The sequence below is a fragment of the Glarea lozoyensis genome, assembly GCF_000409485.1.
Source record: "Glarea lozoyensis ATCC 20868 chromosome Unknown GLAREA1, whole genome shotgun sequence".
In the NCBI taxonomy this organism is placed as follows: Eukaryota; Fungi; Ascomycota; class Leotiomycetes; order Helotiales; family Helotiaceae; genus Glarea; species Glarea lozoyensis.
Genome location: NW_007360983.1, coordinates 341,411 through 361,693, shown reverse-complemented (window position 1 = coordinate 361,693; position 20,283 = coordinate 341,411). Strand labels below are relative to the sequence as shown.

The 20,283-nt window shown below is 45.8% G+C and overlaps 7 protein-coding genes across 7 annotated transcripts; 2 read left to right on the top strand and 5 right to left on the bottom strand.

Annotated features, from left to right (window-relative positions):
• Positions 1–215: 215 nt before the first annotated feature.
• GLAREA_08771 (uncharacterized protein) lies at positions 216–4,393 on the top strand (the record flags this gene model as incomplete). Its single annotated transcript, XM_008077732.1, has 5 exons — positions 216–486; positions 582–1,230; positions 1,384–2,789; positions 2,866–3,150; positions 3,225–4,393. The coding sequence occupies 5 exons, from the start codon at positions 216–218 to the stop codon at positions 4,391–4,393; spliced, it is 3,780 nt and encodes a 1,259-aa protein (XP_008075923.1).
• A 1,051-nt stretch (positions 4,394–5,444) lies between these two features.
• On the bottom strand, positions 5,445–7,329 carry GLAREA_08770 (uncharacterized protein; the record flags this gene model as incomplete). The annotated part of the gene is made up of 3 exons (XM_008077731.1): positions 5,445–6,703; positions 6,751–6,882; positions 6,942–7,329. 3 exons carry the CDS (start codon positions 7,327–7,329, stop codon positions 5,445–5,447), a joined length of 1,779 nt encoding a protein of 592 aa, XP_008075922.1.
• Positions 7,330–8,279: 950 nt separating this feature from the next.
• Positions 8,280–9,347, bottom strand: GLAREA_08769 (Calcium-dependent phosphotriesterase; the record flags this gene model as incomplete). Its single annotated transcript, XM_008077730.1, has 1 exon — positions 8,280–9,347. One exon carries the CDS (start codon positions 9,345–9,347, stop codon positions 8,280–8,282), a length of 1,068 nt encoding a protein of 355 aa, XP_008075921.1.
• A 490-nt stretch (positions 9,348–9,837) lies between these two features.
• Positions 9,838–10,705, top strand: GLAREA_08768 (NAD(P)-binding Rossmann-fold containing protein; the record flags this gene model as incomplete). Its single annotated transcript, XM_008077729.1, has 3 exons — positions 9,838–10,061; positions 10,154–10,364; positions 10,418–10,705. 3 exons carry the CDS (start codon positions 9,838–9,840, stop codon positions 10,703–10,705), a joined length of 723 nt encoding a protein of 240 aa, XP_008075920.1.
• A 371-nt stretch (positions 10,706–11,076) lies between these two features.
• Positions 11,077–12,063, bottom strand: GLAREA_08767 (uncharacterized protein; the record flags this gene model as incomplete). The annotated part of the gene is made up of 4 exons (XM_008077728.1): positions 11,077–11,449; positions 11,499–11,847; positions 11,892–11,960; positions 12,012–12,063. The coding sequence occupies 4 exons, from the start codon at positions 12,061–12,063 to the stop codon at positions 11,077–11,079; spliced, it is 843 nt and encodes a 280-aa protein (XP_008075919.1).
• Positions 12,064–12,497: 434 nt separating this feature from the next.
• On the bottom strand, positions 12,498–17,365 carry GLAREA_08766 (Ankyrin repeat-containing protein; the record flags this gene model as incomplete). The annotated part of the gene is made up of 10 exons (XM_008077727.1): positions 12,498–12,814; positions 12,868–12,970; positions 13,020–13,235; positions 13,283–13,687; positions 13,749–14,581; positions 14,632–15,976; positions 16,025–16,078; positions 16,130–16,285; positions 16,338–16,352; positions 16,403–17,365. 10 exons carry the CDS (start codon positions 17,363–17,365, stop codon positions 12,498–12,500), a joined length of 4,407 nt encoding a protein of 1,468 aa, XP_008075918.1.
• Positions 17,366–18,099: 734 nt separating this feature from the next.
• Positions 18,100–19,648, bottom strand: GLAREA_08765 (NTF2-like protein; the record flags this gene model as incomplete). The annotated part of the gene is made up of 4 exons (XM_008077726.1): positions 18,100–18,919; positions 18,968–19,014; positions 19,068–19,402; positions 19,495–19,648. The coding sequence occupies 4 exons, from the start codon at positions 19,646–19,648 to the stop codon at positions 18,100–18,102; spliced, it is 1,356 nt and encodes a 451-aa protein (XP_008075917.1).
• Positions 19,649–20,283: the final 635 nt, after the last annotated feature.

Here is a 20,283-nt window from a genome sequence, read left to right as displayed (position 1 = left end):
TGGTATCAATTAAACGACAAGTACTCATGACATGGTCCGCCGTAGTATTGTTCATTGCAGCTACATCTTCGGCTCTAAAATGACCGCAAAAGCCAACATAAACCTGGTCATTGCACGCACTTCTCATCATCTAGGCGGGAATATCTCGTCGAGGAGCAAGCTTTTGGAGACGTCTTCGCAGGTTCGATCGGTAAGTGTTCTTGTAACATTTAACAATGTCAACCTTATCTGGGACGGACATTCGGGACCGCTCTAGCAAATGTGTTAATCTTTTTCGCGATTGCGTGTCCGACCTATTATTAAGAAACCTGAGCTCGGTTGAGCATGGTCAGGCAGATTTCAACCTCTGGGTTTACGGACTCGGTACAACATCTACCGGGAAGTCGTCGCTTGATTATCGTGTCCGACAGCGGGAAGATTTGTCGAATATGATATGCGATTTGGTTAACGGCCTGGAGGAGTCTTTGCAAGATTGTTTAAGCCAAGGTACAGTATCCGTCGTGAACGTGATCTGAGTTTAGGGATTGCGAAACTCCTGGCTTCACGTAATCAATGTATCTTCTCTGACTCAAACTTCACAGATTTCGACAGTACTGCGGAACCTGATGCTTTGGAGTATCATGGATTTAACGTGAAAACAATTCTGAAGCAGCTTTCCAGAATTCACCTCGCTATTCGGAGGGCTGGGAACAGTTTACGCCATCAAAAAGCTGACGCTGCGCTACCTGATGCTCTGAAAACCGACGAATACAAGAAATGGAAATCAGAAATGGAAGATGTGATTTCGATGGGCCTCGAAAACCAGACTCCGTACTCACGAGACTTGTCTATCGAACAAAGAGCTCTCAGTCCTTTGCAGGAGCGACTCATCTTTGCTAATTTGCGACGGCGGCATAGGATGCAATATGCAACTAGAACATTGAGAGAGGCACAAGAGCGAGAAGAAAAGCAGAAAGAAATTGAAGCCAAAAGGCAAACCGAGTTGGCAGAAAAGAAACACCTGAAATCGAATTTATCCAGATCAGAGAGTAAAGGGAGCCCATTTAAGGAACTTGTCGATAAAGATTCTTCACCGGCTACTGCTGTGGAAACATTGAGCAAACATGGATCTCAAGCGCAGCAAACAGTGACCGAGCTTGCCTCCGATTTCGAAGTCAACCTGGCAGGTTCTCGCAAATCTGCAACGATCTTAACCAAAGCAACCTACACTGGCCGCAATCAAGACTACCCGTGATGGCCCAAAACCGCCAATACTGCAGCCGACATACCATGTCCTTACTGCGCAGAGCCTCTGTCTGTCAACTATGTCAAGAATGAGGTACGCTGGAGGTTTGTCTAGCCACTGGGCGATGCTCTTAATAAATCAATGTCTGATGGTTTTAGGGGCCGCCTTGCGAGAGATATCGCTCCGTATGTCTGCATATTTGAGAGTTTTGATATGCCAGATGCCATGTTCGTCACCACCGATGAGTTGAATAAACACATACTAAAGCATCATGGCGTTCAACGCTGGGTTTGCAACTACTGTGCACCAAATCTCCAGGAAGATCAGCTGATGATTTTTGATACTGCTCAGGACTGGATAGACCATGTCGCGGAATCTCATTTCCCGGCCATGCCGGCATCTAGGCTTGATGTCTTCTCTGAAATGAATATGAGTGTCATGGTTGGGCCTATTCCGTGTCCGCTTTGCGACTTTCATACCACTACTGTGCAACCTGAACTCCAAACTCATATAAGCGAACATATGCATTCGTTTGCTCTCAGGTCCTTGCCGTGGGGCATCGGCGACGGTCGAAAGGACTCGGAAGCAGCTGGACTCGACGCTAAATCTGACCTCAGTTGTGCCAGCCAAGACATGAATGTGGATTATTTTGGGGTGAACCCATTTGAAAGATTTGACCCGGAGACTGATATCTCACTCTTTCGTTTTCTTCAGGTCGAGATCAAAGATTCCATGACAATCGGAAGAAGCCCTTGGGAGAATTTACCAGAAACAACTAAAACATACCTTCGCCAGATGATAGTATTATTTCGGTCAGAAGATTACATCGACACATCGATAGAACTGTATACTGCCGCTCTAATGAGGGTATACTGCGCGTTATTTCAACTACAACAAATGGAGTACCCCAGGATTTCGTCAGAAGCTTATGATGCATATACGGTCCCGAAAGATGTAGTCACACAAATTCAAGATTATCTCAGGGTCGAATTGGAACTCTTCCTAGAAACATTCAAGGATTCAGCTTCGGACGCAATTGACGACAATTCTGACCTTGCCAGATATAGCCACACTGGGGACGAAGAGACCCTGGCTGTTACGGAATTGGAGAGCAAATCGACGGAAGTACAGCCCCAGATGGACTTTGAATTGAAGGGAGTAGGTTCGAGTAAGATGGTCTCCAAAGTTGGGGTGCACCAATGCAAATACTGCGATAAAATCAGCTCTTACTTCTATACTCTCCTTTCCCAAGATACCGCGAAAGACAAGTTATTCGACCATCATGGGGCAATTTCCAGCTTGAGGGAATCTGCTGCTAGAGGATGCCAGTTGTGTAGTCTATTCTTGACATGGATGGGCTTTTCGACAACAGATAAGTCTGTAAACGACCCGAGCGCGACATTGAAAGAGGAAAGCAATTCAAGTCAACATCAGTCAAAGGAAGAACCTATGCAGAAATATACAGTGATCCTGCAACGCCCAGCTGACAGTCTGACCAAAAGAGTGCTCACGTTGTCTATCAATGAAAGGCATAAAGTCACTTTAGAATTATATTATAATAGAGGTAAGAAAAAGCGTTCTTTAACACCGAAAAACGGCCACCGAAAAATCCTTGAAATTGACTTCTTGATAACTACTAGGCGATCCTCTCGAGGCAACGATGTGGACGAACAGTAGGAATGTTGACGAGTCCCCTTTATCACTCCAAAGTTTAGATCTAATCAAGGAGTGGCTCTTGTCCTGCAATAAATACCACAGCAATTGCTGTAACGTGTCTAAGGAGCCACAGTTACCAACTCGTGTCTTAGATTTGGGCACCATGAAAAGCTCAGCTGATCTCCGGCTGCTAAACTCCGAGGGCTTATGTGGACGATACGCTGTTGCTAGTCATTGCTGGGGCAACGTTAAAGCCTTGGTGACTACACGTACGAATTACAAGAAATGCTTGCGTCCATCAGGTTTACAGCTCTTCCGCCAACTTTTCGAGACTGTGTCATAGTCGCTCGCGAATTAGGCATACGTTATCTCTGGATAGATGCACTTTGCATAATACAAGACGACCTCGACGACTGGAAGAAGCAAGCGGAGTTGTTTCCGGAAGTTTTCGAGAACTCCTTCGTAAATATCTTCGCAGCTTCAGCTCCTGATTCATTCAGAGGGTTTTTGGGCCCCAAGCTTCCATCACGGCTATTCACTTTCCCTGTCGAGGTCCTGAAACACTCTAAAGACGGGTTTCTTCACCTACGACAGCCTTTGAATGATACTGATCCCGTGAAAGGAGAGCCCCTTGCTACCCGCGCATGGTCCTTCCAAGAACAGCTTCTTTGCCCCCGAAATATTTGCTACACGTCTCAGCAGATCGTCTGGGAGTGTCAGAAAGCGTCACATCGCGAGTCCCTTTTCGATTGGCTACAGTTTGATTCTCCCCGGCTGCCAATCAAGAAGTTCATTGGGCAAGTCAACTCGGGATTGAGTGCCATATTGGAATCCTCTATTAGTACCGAGACGTACGACTTATGGTACAGCCTCCTTGTACTGTATTCTCCTCTTCATGTCATTGTATTTCGAGACAGACTTCTTGCAATATCTAGCGTCGCTCGTGTCTTTGATCGAGTGTTGAAAGATGCATACATTGCAGGTATATGGACAGGTGATTTTCCTCACTTCTTAATGTGGCGCGCGGTTGACCCTCATAACGCGGACCCAAACTCAAACGAGGTTGGTCCCAGTTGGAGTTGGGCTACATTTCCTGGACAGATCCATTACTGTACTCGACCCACAACTGATTCTAGGGTCCGATGGCTAGTGCCAGCAGATTCACAGCCTGGACCTCCAAAAGCTCTGCACTATAACTCTATGTCAACTGGGGAGGACAAGTTCGGTGTGGTCTCCGAGGCCATTATCAGTATTGAAGCCGACTTTTTAACGTTATCCAGAGACGATGGGATACCTGGGTTTGATTATGACATTGACAGAGATTTATGGTATTCTGGTTCGACTTTCTTCGCTATCTTTCTTGCCAATACGACAAGCAGCGAATCTCCTAATGCGGTGGGTTTGATTCTTCGCGAAGATCCATCTCGCCCAGAGACATTTTCTCGAGTGGGAATCATTGATTTTGAGAAACCATTAGTTCAGTGGGAGAGAAGAGTCATCAATCTCGTGTGAGGACAGAAGTAGGAGATTGGATTAAGGTAATACGGCTTTAGCACTACATCAAACCGAAACTATCCTTAACCGGGCTCATGCTCATTGAAAAGGAGAGCCTATTAGTTTTATAATCCATCAGGACGATACTTCATCCAAATAACACACGATGCAAATGATACATGATCCAAATGTACCAAACTAAGCAAACCAATATATTACTACACACAAATAAACTCTCCCAGATTCACAATACTGAAAAATATATACGATTATTTTCCTCCAACAAATCAAAGGAAAAACTAATTAACAAGAACGCCAAAGCGCAACATTAAACATTAAACATCACCAGTTATGAATGCACACAATTCTCTACGCACCCTAAATATTCATCTGTGAATAACTTAACACCATAACCTAATATTAGAGATCAGAGATCACATTACCAATTCTTGGGTCTTAGGCTATAGTCTAAGAGAACAGGGTATGTAGAGAAGGTTGTTGCATTGATAGATTCTTATTTGTGATGTTGGATTACGCACAGAATTGTGTCAGCCACTGGTGCAGCAAGTATTGCATAATTCGACCTTCTAAGCAGCTAACTTTTCAATCCTTAGAACAAGTCTAGAAATTAAGTAGATTTGAAGAGGGTAGATCTGGGTGTGGGATAAAGATTTGAGCAGGTTCGGTTCGGCGGTGCCGAGTGTCGTGTGTGAAGGACAACTAGTCTGAAGGTTGGATCGTGTGAGTTCGCAAAGTGAAGAATATTGAGGGATATGGGATGCAGTCTGTAGAAGGAAAATTACGTCCTGGTTTGCAAGAAGATATATCAGATAAGCTCTACTACATTTCAATCCCATTTCTGATACTCATCGATTTATTATGTAACAAGTGACGAAGTCTATTATATACTGGTTAAACTGCTGGTCTTAATTAAAGTTCTCACGAGAAAGATGGTTAATTCACAAAATCTATGGGAGAAGCAATGTAAGCATATCCAGATATCAATTCCCACATACCTTTAACAGTTATCTCATCAATACTCATCCACCCCTAACACCAAAACAACAGCTCACACCACAACACGAAACCCCAACTTCACTAACCCCTTTCTAAACTTTCTCTTCTCACGTTTATCTTCCACCTGACCTATTTTAAAAATCAAGAGAGCCCAACAATGAATATATTTGACAAGTTCAATCCATTGAGGATGATACCGCATTAGGTACTCCTTGATCCAACGGATTTGATACTCGCTCATATTGCTTCCACACATACCCCAGAATGGCGAATTAAGATGCTCCTTCCTGCGTCTGAGTAATCTCCTCTTCGTGGGCGATACAGGGATTGATCTGGTGAAATCCAAGGCCATGAGAAGAAGGAGTATACCTCTCTTTTCGTGACTGTCGGGTGAGAAAGCTCTGCACCACGCTTTCCAGACCCCACCTTGTTTTAATGCCTTGGCCCAGTTCAGAGCCTTGATTTCAGGAGGGAACTCAACTTCCCGCATTGGTTCAGAAATTGGGCGGGGACCGGAAGCATGGAGAAGTGCGGATTTGGTGGCGCTCTCGCGGTCTGAATCTACAATCTCCGCAAGTGATACCAGGTCCCACGCTTCACGAAACGCGTTCAGATCTCTAGCACTGCTAGCTCTGCCAATATCTCTAGATATCCTCGCCCTGTAACACTTCGAGAGCACTCTCACGACAGAAGCAGAATTATCCAAGCCAAATATGCCCTCTTCCCGAACGGCAGCTTTCAAGACCTCGAGATGATAGATTATGGATACCAAAACGCTCGCTAAATCCACCGTAATTAGATCGTAGCAGAAGTCGAACGCCGGCTTTGTATAATATGCTATCGTCTGTCTCTCATTTAGACCCAGCACCTGACAAAGGTTATGAAACGATTGGTATTCCTCCTCGTTGTTTTGAGGACCAATGACGCGAAATGTCTGTTTTACAACCTCGTTTTTCGAGCGCGTCTGTACTGGTAAATTTGTAGGAATGGTGAGCTTGTCAGTAAGTTCGGATATCTCGATTGGATTGTCTGGTGTGTTTCCAGAAGAATGCAGTTGAGGATCGAGCTTCTGCGATAAAAGTTTGGTCTCGATTACGTATGGGTTCTTGAGGGTTTGAATTGGTGTTATGGGACGAGTATTATCGGTCAATAGCGCAGCTGCCGGCGACTGCGTCCTCTCATCGATTGGATTGTTGGGGGTATTGTCAGAAGAGCGCGGTCGGGACTCCAGCTTTTGCGATAGACGTCCCGCTAGGGTGGGGCGTGGTTTCCTAGATATCCTAGGTATCCTGCCATCCGTTTTCTTTATTTCTGTATGTGTCAGCCAAGTTCAAGTTGCCACAACTCAGAATACATACCACTTCCAGGTACCACTTCACTCGTATCAAACAAGAAATACTCAAGATCGTCTTCTATTTTGTCGGTGATCCAGTCTTTAACTCCTTTAACCTTTTTCTTACGTCCTCTTCGCTGGAGCGATGATGAACTATCTATAAACCGTTAGCAAAGTCTACCTTTTTGACTACCGCTGTCTGAGTTCTGATGATACCATCTGGCGCTTCTCTTTTTTTGCTTGAGGTTGTTGTAACTTCGACGGATACTGTTGTAACAGCAAGTCCTAATGAATCTAGAAGTTTATCAATATAAATATTTCCTGCCTCCATGTCGGGCGACGGAGATCGGATACGCTGGATATTGTCCTCTATGTTTACACTTTGACTCGACGTAGGATTGGTGGAGGGTTGCTGGAGTTGCGAAATTGCTTTCCCCGCGTTCGTCGCGTTCGTCGCGTTCGACGAAACCGAAGCAAAATTGTTTTCTCTGTGGTGCTCTGCGTCAACAACAGGCTTCTGGGATACCTGCAGTCCTGCAATCGATGAAGACTGCGACGATGCGGTTTGTCCCATCGAGCCGGGTGGCTGGAAGCTTCGCCACATGGCAGAAAAAACTTTGTTGCGGTTCCGATGAAGTTTTGAAAAAGATGTGTAGATAATTCGGGAGTTGCGACCATCGAACTGTTCGATGGGTTATTGAGTTCAACTTCGCTTATACGCCCCACTTTTATATACTCCTCACGATTGCAATTACCTGATTGATATCAGGATACGCTGCAGCAACGGTCAATATTCGTCAGTAACCACGGAATCAACTGAATGAAGAGGACAAGCCTGGTGTGTTATATACTATCATTTGATATTTAGCAACGGATTAGAAGAAAATGAAGCATTTTTCACAGATCAAAAATTGAAAATTAAAAACAGACCTATTCACTCCTAACTTGAATACAACAATGAATACAACAATGAATACTACAAGGAATACAACAAGGGTCCAGCTAACGTGCAAAGTGTAGTCGACCTTTCTTAAGTAAAAGTAGAATCACACGACCCATGGAGGGATTAGGAAGGCGATACCTTATACATAGAGTTTGAGAAACATGGACGTAGCCATCAAGTGCCCTTTCCCTTTGCCAAAAATAAGGCGAATGAGAAGGATATGCTCAAATAAAGTGTCTAGCATTCAACACCCCTTTGACACGAGTTTACTTGACTATAGTTTTGAAAGAAACATCTTGAACCGGGCTGTAGTTTAGGAAGTGTCAAGGTGACTAAAATGGAAACGGAGTGTGGACGATACCTCGGAAAATGGCTATGTAAGCTCAAAAGTTTCACAAGAACTCGCGATAACAGATATCTGAGGTTGCTAGTTCCTTTGTATATATGGAAGATGTGTAGTTTTAGGTCGTCAACCCTTTACTAGAGTTCACCCTTCGAAGAGAGTTCCGATGGTCTGATTTAATGCTTTGAAAGACACAGCAAGTTACGGGCTTACAGAATAATCAGGAGCCGAGATTGAAAAGTAACCTCAGTTTAGGTCAAAGTTTCGATCATGGAATTGATATCCTAACTTCATAAAGCTGTCCCCCATGTTTTAACCCATCAATCGTAATCCCACCAGTCGCTAGATACAAGATGTGCTTATTCTTCTTCGAGACGGCTGCCGCCGTAGGCTGATAGAGAGTCGTATATTCCCCAACGCTGCCATAGAATAATGTTTGCTTCCCACTTGGGGTAATTTTCATAAACGCATATTGATGCATCGAAATATAGGCATTTCCGGCGGCATCGATTGCAAATTCATCGAAGATATTTGACATCCCATCGATACTGGATTTTGCTAGTATTTCAACCTCACCAGCCTTACTGCCAAAGATATCGATTCGCATACGGCCAAAAAATCCCTGTGCCGAGTTTGTAAAGTAAACGTATTCACTAAAGACCTTGAGACCGTTCAACTCGATCGGAAGAGCTGATCCACCGGGGCCGAGCATGGCCGGGTCGGAGACGATCACATCAACCTTCCGGCTTCGAGTGTTCACTCGGAAGATTTGGCCGCCCACGGAGTCTGCGGTGAGTACGATCCAGGGGAAGATTGGTAGAGAGTCCATGCCATTGAGAGTTCCGTTGACCGGGATACGGTCGGTGACCTCCCCTATATTGCCGTTGCGGGGAACCGAGACTACATAAACAGCGCAGCTGCCAGTTTCAAAACCCATCGAGAAATGGATGCCACCACTGACGGCAAAGAGGGATTTGCTCCTCCCATCGTTCAACGTTGCGATACCCGTCAGCCCCGTAGCATAGCTCATGTTTGCCACGATAATAGGGGCCGGTACAGCAGCTGTAGGGTCGAGAGCGTAGAGGCTGTTAGTACTGACGGATGAGAACAGTAAGCCGCCAGTGGGACGCACATGGACATTCTTAATGAACGTCGTGTTGGCCAGCAGCTGTCTGACAGCTCCTCCGTCAGCTGTGGGAGGAAATGTGGGAGCAAAATCAGGAGATGTAGTGCTGCGAGCCGCGTATAGCGAGGGAAAGTAGTGCCAGGTCAACGCTGTAGTAGGTCGTCCAAAGTACGGAAACACACCAGCGGCGATCAAGTTAAAAAGATACATGTCGTGCCGAAATTAGGTGAGTGAGCAGTATGAGAGACTTGTTAAAATCAGAGATACACAACTCCAAACCGAAGCCGGAGGCAGAGAAGAAATTCCCTCCTTTTATTACTTCGATGGGAAGCAAACCTCGCTTAAAGTTAGATTCTGGCTTCCACATGGCCAACATGCAAGCCCAGGGCAGGGAACCGTCGGTACAAGGTAATCGCTAATTGTTGGCGTTGTTGGCGTTGTTGGTAACGTTTGCATCTTACCTTGAGCTTCTGTCTCTGTAAATTTATTGTCTCCGTGCCTCGCCTCTCACCTACCTTCCCCACTTCACCATCAAACTATGGTCGAGTAGCTATCCAACGCTTGTGACCCCGAGGTAACTGAGGGAACTCTTCAAAAGACCTTCACTGTTACTCGAGAGCGTCCTTTCATCATCTTGCACCCGTTACCTCTCGTCTAATCTGCTCAATTAAGCTTACAGCGAACGGCCTCACCTCACGCCATGAAGCTGATCGTCGCAGGATCAACCGGTTTTGTTGCCACGGAAATCATCCGTCAAGCTATTCGCAATCCCGCCATCACCTCCATTATCGCACTTGCTCGTCGTGAGACTGTTCTAGACAACGGCGTTGATACATCGAAGCTCAAATCGGTCATCTGCGATGACTTTATTAACTACTCAGAGGAAGTGAAGAAAGAACTTGCCGGTGCTGATGCATGTATCTGGTATGTTGACGTAGCAAAGAACTCAACCCCATCCAAACTATGGCGATCGTTGATTTTGTTGATGGAATTCAATGGCTGATAGTACGAACTAGGACAATCGCCGTCACGCCCTCCCAGCTCAAATCCATGACGCTCGAGGAAGTCAACAAGATCTGTTACGACTATACTGTAACAGGTATCGAGACCATGTCTCAGCTTGCCTCGAAAGAGAAGCCATTCAGATTTATCTACATTAGCGGCGAGAATGGTGAGCGCGATCAAACCAAGAAACCATTTATTATGGGCGACTATGCTTTGATTCGTGTAAGTGCTCGCTGATGTAGGACAATGACGACAACTAATTATTACAACCACAGGGAAAAGCCGAATCCTACGTCCTCAACTACGCAAAAGACTCCAAAGGAGCAGTCGTAGCTTGCTGCGCAAAGTCCGGATTGATTGATGCACCAGGCAGGATGACCTTTGCCAAATCGATGCTTATGGCAGTCGTTCGGGCTGTTGTAGGTCTTGGTAAGGTTCAAGTGAGCGAGATCGCTGCGACTTTGATTAATGAAGCTGTGAATGGTATTGGGAAAGATACATTGTTGAATGAAGACTTGGTGAGGATTGGTTCGGGGTTGTTGGAAAGTCAGAAGACGCTTTGATAAGTGTGCCGGTTTTGATAGTTGGGCTGGCTTGTTAAGAGCTTTTTGAATATTCAAACCTTCGCACTGAGCTGTTTCCTTTTCATATTTACTTCTCGGCTAGGCGATATATAGAACAATACATGTTAGCCTTGACCTGAATCTAAACATCCTCTTTTTGTTATGTGTCCCATTTTGGGGTCGCATTGGTGATCTTAGCCCATAGTACTAGTTTCTAACATATCGATTTTACACATTTCTTTTCAGCATAGAAGTCTTTAGTGGAAACTGAACGTACCGTAGTACGTAATAACACTCGCTAATCCCATTGAACTCAGTTCCTTTGAGCGTACAAAGTATTGCAGGTATAACATACCCACAATCCTTGCCTATCAACCAAAAGTTTCTGCTAACACCTTAATACTCAAAATCATAACCAACAACCCGATCGCCACAATTGTATTCACAAAGAACCCGCCCCACCCCAAAACCATGGCCACACTCCCAACATGCGCACTGATACTTCCGTAGCTCAACCCCTCACCCATGATCCCAGCGGCAGAGCTCACAATATGCTGCCACAGGATTGCGATGAAAGATACCAGGGAAGCAGCTACACAGAAAGCGAGAGCGATCTGGGACACTGGTCGCGAGGGAAAGGGTTTGACTTCGCGATCGCTGCCTTCGCCATCGGTTTCTTCGTGCCAGCCGGGGAATGTCGCGAGACATAAGAAAACTATAACGCCGAGGGGGATGGAGAGGAATCTAGCTTATTAACGTCCATTCCACAAACTCAATCCGAGGCCAAACTTACAGCAACCCACTCCAAATAACCTGTCCCTTGAACCTCTTCGCAATCCAAATCAGATTCAACGGATCGTCATTGCCGCCTGTCCTCCGCTCTTTCACGATATTGGCCAGGCCATTCGCGCTAGATGAGCAGATCCACAGGCCGGATGATTCTTTGATGCAGATCCCCATGTAGCCTACGCGTACCTCCGCCAAGGGGGAGTTACTACCATTAGAGACTATTTGTGAGAAGCTAGTTGTGAGATTGATGTTTACTTGCGCCGGATCTGGGTGAGACGCTGAGGGCTTGTAGGAGAGTCCGAGTAGATAGACGTTTGTGAGACCAGGCGTGGTACATCCCGCTAGGAGGATCGCTGGGTTTATTAGAGGGGTAGAGAAATGAGGAGAGGGGTGTTACAGAGGAGGATTATGGAGACGGAGAGGAGTATCATGAGGACGTGGTGGTAGCCGAGATATGGGACGAGCCCTGGTAGCGGTTAGCAGGTACCTCGATTTGATGACTGTGTGCTGTACTCACTCATCCAACGAACCTGATACCCAGCACCTGATTCGCGACTTCCTGACGCCATGTTCAATTACTATTGAGAAATGAAAAGCGTGACGCGATGCGAGTTGATGTTCAGAGTGAAGAAATGAGTGTGGTGGGTACTCCCCACTTCAGCCTCAAATCCAGGGGTCATGGTGGGTGAGGTTTGACGAGATTCGCAAGGGTTATATGCAAAGACTTTGGGGTCCATTCGGCATTGTACAGCCGTGTGTGATTCGTGGAACTTGAAGAGTTATGTCCGAGTCTCTTTTCGATTCCTCTAAGATACTCGAGATAAAGAAAGAAAGATGTTAATAGGTACTCGAAAGTATGCATCGCCGGAACTTATTTTTTATTATTTTAGTTTACTAGCAGCGGGTTCAATAAGCTTTAGACCACGAATCTTGGGAAGAGCAGGAAAGTCATTTTAAAGAGACCGCGAATTCGAATTATGCTAAATATTTCCACCTTCTACTATTAGTCATCTATTAGAGAATGTAAACTACTACTAACATCACTTGAAGTACTACCATATCGTGCTACGCTTGTTAGTATATAGATATAATGAGCGCAAAGCCCGATAAGGAGGAGCGCAATGATGCACGCTGTGATCGCTGCCTTTATTCCATTGCCAAGTCCAGATGTCCAAATGATTGCTAACAAAATAGCTACCGCGCAAAGAGCGATAAACCCAATGACAGCCCATTTTCGACTCTGTTTCAGCCAGCGGGTGACTCGATCTTGATTAAGGGCCAGAAAGATGAAGGGTATTGATGCTGCGCCCGCGACGGATACTATTCTATTGTTAGGGATGTTTGGTGGACACATGCTGGAGATAGGAACGTACGCATATACTTTAGCACATATCCCAAAGATAGCTTGCCATTCTCATCGAGGGGAAATATGTCAATGTTTATGGTAAAAAATGCGGCCATGAATGACAGAGGAAGCTGTTCCATTGTTAGTGTTATGTTTCAAATGGGTCTGAAATTGACTGACGAAGATGATTGTCACGATTGTGAACAACTGAACAGTCTTTCCCTGCCTAGCGGTTTCGACGGCTTGCTCTTGAGCAAGTCGCTGCAGCTTAATACCTTGATTGGCAATATCCAAACTTCGCTTCGCTTGTTTTGTACTTTCTACCGCTTGCTGACGAGCGTAAAGCGCTTCAGAAACATTGGCTTGTTTTTGTTTTAAATCCAGAAGATGGTTGAGCTACAAGAAATGTTAGCTAAAACCAGTATCCAATTTTTAGTACCTACATCTTGATAAGTCTTCTCCACAAGTTTCTCCATTTTGTTAATTCGGTGCAAGTGACTTTCAAGAACTTTATTTGGTTGCATTGAATATAGATCAGATGGAGAATGAGTCTGTTCGAACCCACTATTCGTCACGGAGAGATGAGAGAAGCCTTTCATCACCTCTAATTGATCACTGATGACAAGTTGTAGGATGCCGAGCTCATCTCGAATATCCTTAATTTCGACAAGGAGTTTGGTTTCGGTCGTAATCTCAAAGATAGCATCAACATGAATATCCTCAATGTGGTTATCTCTACCAAAGTCGCTAACATCGGGGTCATCATTGAAAGTGGCCCACTTGCGCGGTCGTTGGATTTCGATAGGGGCTTCGGTGAACGCCTTAAAGCACCGTGCCTCTGCATCAATCTATGATAATAGAATCTTATTAGCTAGATAGATAAGTAAAGACAAAGCATCGTTGACTCACCACTGCTCCAATAGAGTGTTCGAAGAAGTCAAAAAATTGATAGTCTTTATCGACTCTGTACTGGTCAAAAACGTTTGCACAGGAGTCAGAGATCAGACTGGCAAGTTCGTAGACACTTTTAATGGGAGCTCGAGCAGAACCTTGCAAATGTTTCATCACCATTTGATGCACGTTTAAAGGATCAGCTTGGAATCTCAGTCTGCTCTCTTCTGAGGACGAAGTTGGACTTTGCGAAAAAGCACGACTGGCTTCACGATCAGCTCTCCTCTGCGTCCTTTCCGTGTCTTGAGGAATTTTCTTCCCTGATGGTCTGGATGCGTGTGAAACACTGGCTAACCAGCCTATCACTGGATTTGGTGGCGACTGCAGCTTCTTTTTGGAAGTTCTCGATTTCTGAGCATTGCCTGGGTTCCCATCCCGATCTGGGTTTGCACGGGGAGTAGGGCCGTCCGTTGGCAGAATGGATCCTTGGCGATTTCGTGAATCGGATGCTCTTGGTATCAAGGCATCCACTTCTCCTAGGGGAATACTCGGTTCCTCGCCTGGAGGTTGTGGAGGGGGCTCTTGTGGTAGCCCATGTCGATCAACTTCACCTTGATTTCCGGAAAGCAAGTCCGATTGATATTCGGGGCCAGGCGGATGCTTCTGTGGAGCCTTTTGCGTTGACTCCCTGCGCCGATTGCGTTGTCCTGCGTGTTTGGAGTGCCGAAAGAAGCCATAGTCAGCTTCAGGCGGCTGCTGATGTGAAGGTGTGGAGTACTGTACAGCTCCTTGTGTTGGATTCGTGGTCTCCAAAGGCTCCCATCGTTCTGGACAACAACTTATAACCGTATCTGTGATTATGTTAGCTCGAAGCATCCGAGTGGCCATTCTGTAATATTACCTCCATTAAGTATCCAAATCCACAACTGGTCGACCATAAATATCTTTGGCTCCATCTGTTTACGTTCATCATTTGTATACCTATACACGACTTGATCACTGTCGCGATTAGACGTACTTTCAAGATGAGTATAAAAGTACTGATCAAGGGTGCGCCGCAGCTGAAGTGGTGGAGCATCTCCCGGTCTACTGGATTGCAAATATCCCTTAATGAGATGTTCATTGGGGTTCCCACGATCAAAAGCTTTGATATTTCGAGCTCTAGCACTCCGCCTAGATGAATTATCTGTCTCCTGGCCAACAGCAAAGAAGTCATCGACCGCCTGCCGTTTGGGAGGAGGACGAAGGATATCGTTTGGTTTAAGCTTGGCCTGAGCCTCATTATCACTGGCGAGATCGTCGTTTAACTGACCATCAGTATTCAACGTCCCTGGATCCGCCTCATTCGTAATTTTGTCCGCAGAATGCTGGCTGGAAGAGGCTGAATCCGGCAGGGGAACTTCTAGAACATCTTGAAATGATATATGAGGTGATCTTATAGGTGGCAAAGTCAACCCAGTTGATTCTGAAGTTTGTTGGGATTGGATCTGTATAACTGAAGCTATTGGCGGATCGGGTATGGCACCTTGTGCATTTTCAACTACTTGTGGGTGGCTTCCAGAAATCTCTGACTGTTGATTATCCTGCTTAGCTTCGATTGAGTCACTCGGAGGACTTTTTACGCCGTCGACATTAAGTGTTCGTGTCTGCGGCCGCGGAAATTCCTGAACTTGCTCCACAGATTCAAGCTTTTCTGAGGGCGAGTCTACCGGTTTTTGCGTTTCCTTCGGGTCCACCTCATTTTCTGTTACTTCTTTGATTTCAGTAGGCTGTTCAACATTCCTTGCTAGGCGGACATCATCGACAGGACTGTCTTTTACTTCTACCTCGTCACCAACCTGTTCAGGATCGCGAGTCTGTTGCAGTACCCCACGTTCTAGGTCTACCTCAACGCCAGTTGTCGCCCCACTTATCGATTTGACAAGATGATCTGACTTTTCTTTAACCTTCTGCTTCAAGCCCCGAAAAGCTAACGTCGAGCCTCTTAAAATATCCTTCAGCCTATGCTCTTTCTTTACTTCTTCTTCGGATACTGAAGATGGCTCAGATTCACTCTCATTGATGACAGCGATAGGTTCTGTAGGCGGTGGTGCTCGGTGGGGCGGTGCTCGGTTTACTCTTCTGCTGCTTTTTAATGGTCGATTATGACGGGATCTTGGTCGTGGCGGAGCAGGATATTTCACAGCTTGTACTGTCCGAGACATGTTTTGGTATGCGCCAAAAGTCTCGAAGTGTAAATATGGAGCCTGCAGGGTTAATTGTAAGCTTCGCTTAAAATGGAATGAAACACATACAAATAATACGATGTGATCTGCTTTTCTATCCTCGATAGAGGCTTTTGGTTCTGACTTTAGATTAAAAGTTAGTTGCATGATCTTGTATTGGGACTAGATCCATACCATGATAGGTTTACATAAATGCCGCATGAAAGAAGAATGAGCAGTTGAAGTTCGATATTGTCGACCAGACGCACTGTTAAGCCCAAGATTCGATTTTAGCTCCTCATCAAGCACTTTGCCAGATCCATTTTCGGCGAATATTCGTGTCACTAATGCCTAAAAGCATCGTTAGTGGGGTAAAGTAATTGCATCAGAAATTATATCTTACCTCAACCCACTCAATCTACATGAGAGTTAAAATTGAATTCTTATATCAGAATGAAATGAACTTACATTATTTGCCGGGAGGTGGTACCATCTGAACTTTGGGTTCTCGCCTTTCATTTTGTTCCCTCTTGCCTTTGTCATAATTGCTTCTGGACCATCACCATAGAGGACCTCGTACATGGAAGGTGATTTTTGGATCCTTCGTTCGCGGTCTCCTAAGTAAAAATCCACGATTGTTGCTTTAAAACCAAAGCACGCCTGAAGTTTATCGTGCTGGTCGGGCGGCAATGCTGGAACATGCGTAAAGCGTCTTTGAGAAGGAGCTTGGGGAGTATTCATAGAAGGGCCTTGAAGAACGTAATCCGTATCCAACAAGGAAAGTATCTGCGGCTTGTCGGACGCAAAATCCTTCAGCGTGCTGCCATCTTCGAGTTTGATTTTACTGTCGGCTCCATGCTTCAACAGTAACTTCGTGAGCCTTATGTTACCCCTTTGAACTGCGCTGTACAAGGCTGTCTGTCCATCTGAGTTCTTTGCATCCACATCGGCGCCACGCTCCAGCAAAATCTTTGCGACTCTCCAGTTGTCGGCATCTACGGCTTGATAGAAAGCCGTAGTCCGGGTTTCTTGGTTGAATGATTCCACATCTGAATTGAATTTCAACAAATCCTCCACGATAAGCACTGCCGAAGCGGTGCTAAAAGCTGCAGCGATGAACAAGGGCTTGCTCCCGTCATTACTCGTTGCCTCTGTGTTTGCACCCCTTTCAAGTAGCCGATTTACCATAAAGGTATCTTGTTGTTGCACAGCCAGGTGTAATGGTGTAAGTCCATCACGATTTTTGACACTTAGATTGGCGCCCTCATCCAGCAGCCGTTGAACATCCTTTGGATCCCCTTCGACTACCGCTGCAAGTAAAAGGCGATTTTGAGTCTGGACATCGTCATCAGCGTCTGAGTCTGAAGCATCTCTGTCTCTGGCGGGCTCTTCATCCGCATCGTCTTCAAGGCTCCGTTTCCTCGGCTCCATTGTTGCTGGCTATAGAGGGCTCAGCTGAAGCCTCATCAATGGGCGCAAAGCACTCATTCTTGGCCACGAGTCAAAACTTGTAACCATTGATGTGCGAAAACACGGGATGGTCAAGCTGAAATTAAACATGCAGGGTACGCAGAAATATTGTGGAGCATTGGGGGCCGTTGTATGGGCGGCATGCACGCTCATAATGTTCGTCCATTTTGAAGCCCTTAACTGTGAGGTGTTCAAGAGTGCATTGAACGAAGCACGATGATTGTGACGAAGATGTTACACGTGTGATCTAGAGAGCGTGAACTAGTGACACGAAGAAATGAACGCGGCATTTGTGTACTGCTGGCGGGCGAGGCCGGAGGCGGACCGCCGAGCGCGGCCCGAAGCGAAGAGTTGAACTCACCTCGGTGGTCAGGATAAGTGGCAGTCGAATCACAATATCTCTTTTGATTAAGTTGACAAACTATCATATATGTAGTGGATTAAGTTGGCAGTCAGTAACTTTAATTGAATGACTGTTTTCGAGCTCTATTTGAAGTCGAACTGTCTAGTCCAAACATTGATGCGCCAGTGACTAGCACTTACCTTGCCTTCCGCGAGCTCACTTTACTGAGAACAAACACCAGTAAGATCACAGAAAACAACTCAAATTCAAAAGACCCGACCTGTGTATCAAATACCTGTATACCCTCCGAACTCCACATACAATTACAACAAGTCACACCCAGATATTACGCTCACTCCCTATTCATCAAAAACGGGCACTCCGAGATCCCAATTCTACTCATCTCCTCATGTACTCTCGTGACCTCTTCACTATCTTTCGGTTCAACAACTGCGGCGCCAGGTTCAAGTTTCTGCTCATGCTCGGCGGATACCTTTTCTTCGATTCCAGCGCCTGAAGCTGTTACCATGTCCTTCTTCTCCTCAGCGGGGAGCTTGTAATCTTTGTTGAAGACTTGTTGGGTAGATTCGTCGTTGACGGGTACAGGGCTTTGAGTGTCCTTGACTGAAGGTTGTGTGGCCACGTTTTCTGTCTTTTTCTCGGTGATCAGAATGTTGCTCTCTATGGATTGACTTGGAGCATCCTCTTCCTTTTCTTCGGTGTCCTGGCTTGAAGTTTCTGGTAGCGGTGTTGGGGAGCTGTCCTTCTTCTCCTCGGTAATCTGTTTTGCATCGGCTGAGGACTCAGATGTAACATTTTCGTTCTTGGACTCCACAGCCTGATTGTCGTTGCTCAAAATATGCGGTGTCAATCCGTCTTTCTTCTCTTCGATATTATGAGACACCTTTTCTCTGGACAAAGATGCGTCAACAACCTCCTTCTTCTCAACAGCACTCTCCTTCTCGTTGGCAGGCGATGGTGAAGTGGCATCCTTGGGAGTGACAATAGTCTTGTTGACTATACCCTTCGGAGCAATCTGACGAAACATTTCCAGAGGATCGAACCAAGTTTCAACACTCTGTAGACGAACTCTATCGTCGACCTTTGCTATCGTTACTCCCTGGATGTCGATCGCACCTCCATGGGCCTTCGCGGTAACCTTTTCTCCTTTGCTGTCTCACTGTTAGTGTTGGCAAATTACATAAGTATTGTAAACTCACTCATTGAAACCAACATAATCATTCTTCATTGTACCCCAATGGCGCCACTACACATTTCGTTAGTTATGAAGGATTCCTTATTTAGTCAAAGGGTACTAACTCGGAATGCTACCACTGGAGGCCCGCTGTAAACCTCCAGCACCTCCCATGCGAAAGTAGGCATCATTCGCTTGAACGTTTTGTGGCTTGTAGCGAAATCCGAGTTTTCGGGGCTGTAGTATTGGTTGGGAGCAATGATAGCATTGTATGTTCCCACTTTGAGCATATGCTCTGCAGACTGTGGAGGGCCGCCATTGATCGCAAAGGTGTAATTGGGTCTGTCGATGGTCCGCCAATCGTTGATGTTGCTCTTGAAACTTGCTTCTACTTCCCAATTCTTGACCAGATTCTCGACTAGGTTTGGTAAACTCGCCGCTTCATGGCTTTTAGTCTTTGCTAAAGGAACAAGTCAGTCGAGATACTAAACAACTTTGCCACATGTCGACTGGAAGTGTGACTACACAACGTCAAGTCCTAGTGATACGTACTTTCCTCATACACCCTCCGGGTGTTTGAATAGTCTGGAGCCCGACCATATCTCCAGTCTGCAGTGTCGCCTAGAACTGCATTCGGATCTACAAGGTAATCTGGTAAAGCTGGGGCCGCCTCTGCGGGTGGAGGTACGACATCTGCTGTGGCCATTTTGTATAAATGATCTGAGATTAGAGAGGAATATTCTGATAACGATCTTCTTCGCCGCTTAGGATGTTTGTAGCGTTACAGCCGATGTTTTAGTGTATCTTCGTTTGAAATAACCGCACTGCAGTTACTTAAATTTCTTGAATGTGTCTGGTTCTGAAGCCCATATGAGAAACTTTCTTCAAGCTTTATATCAACTAAGTAAGACGGAGAAACGGGTCCCTTAGGGGTGGTAAGACGAGATGCAGCCAGTGCAGACTGCATTCGAGTGATACCTGTAACAGTTGCAGAAGAAGGCTGCAGCACAGATCGAGCCAACCAGACGAAGGCATCTGGTCATCTTGCACAACCCAGAACCCAGAAGAAGAAACAAACACTGCACAGTCACGCTTAGGCGCCGGTTGAGATACACTTTTCAACAGTGCTAGCGGCCCGGCTCGTCCTCAACGGTAGAACTTAATGCAAGCAATCCATCACTGACGCGTGGAAAAGGATTGCCACTCACTCACTGCAGTAGGATTGGCCCGATGCATGTCCCGTCCGCGCAAAAACTGTAACATTAGAACTATCTGACCTCCATCACCATCGAACGTATAAGTAACGAGATTGTCAAAGCGAACTTGTGCCATCTTGGAAAT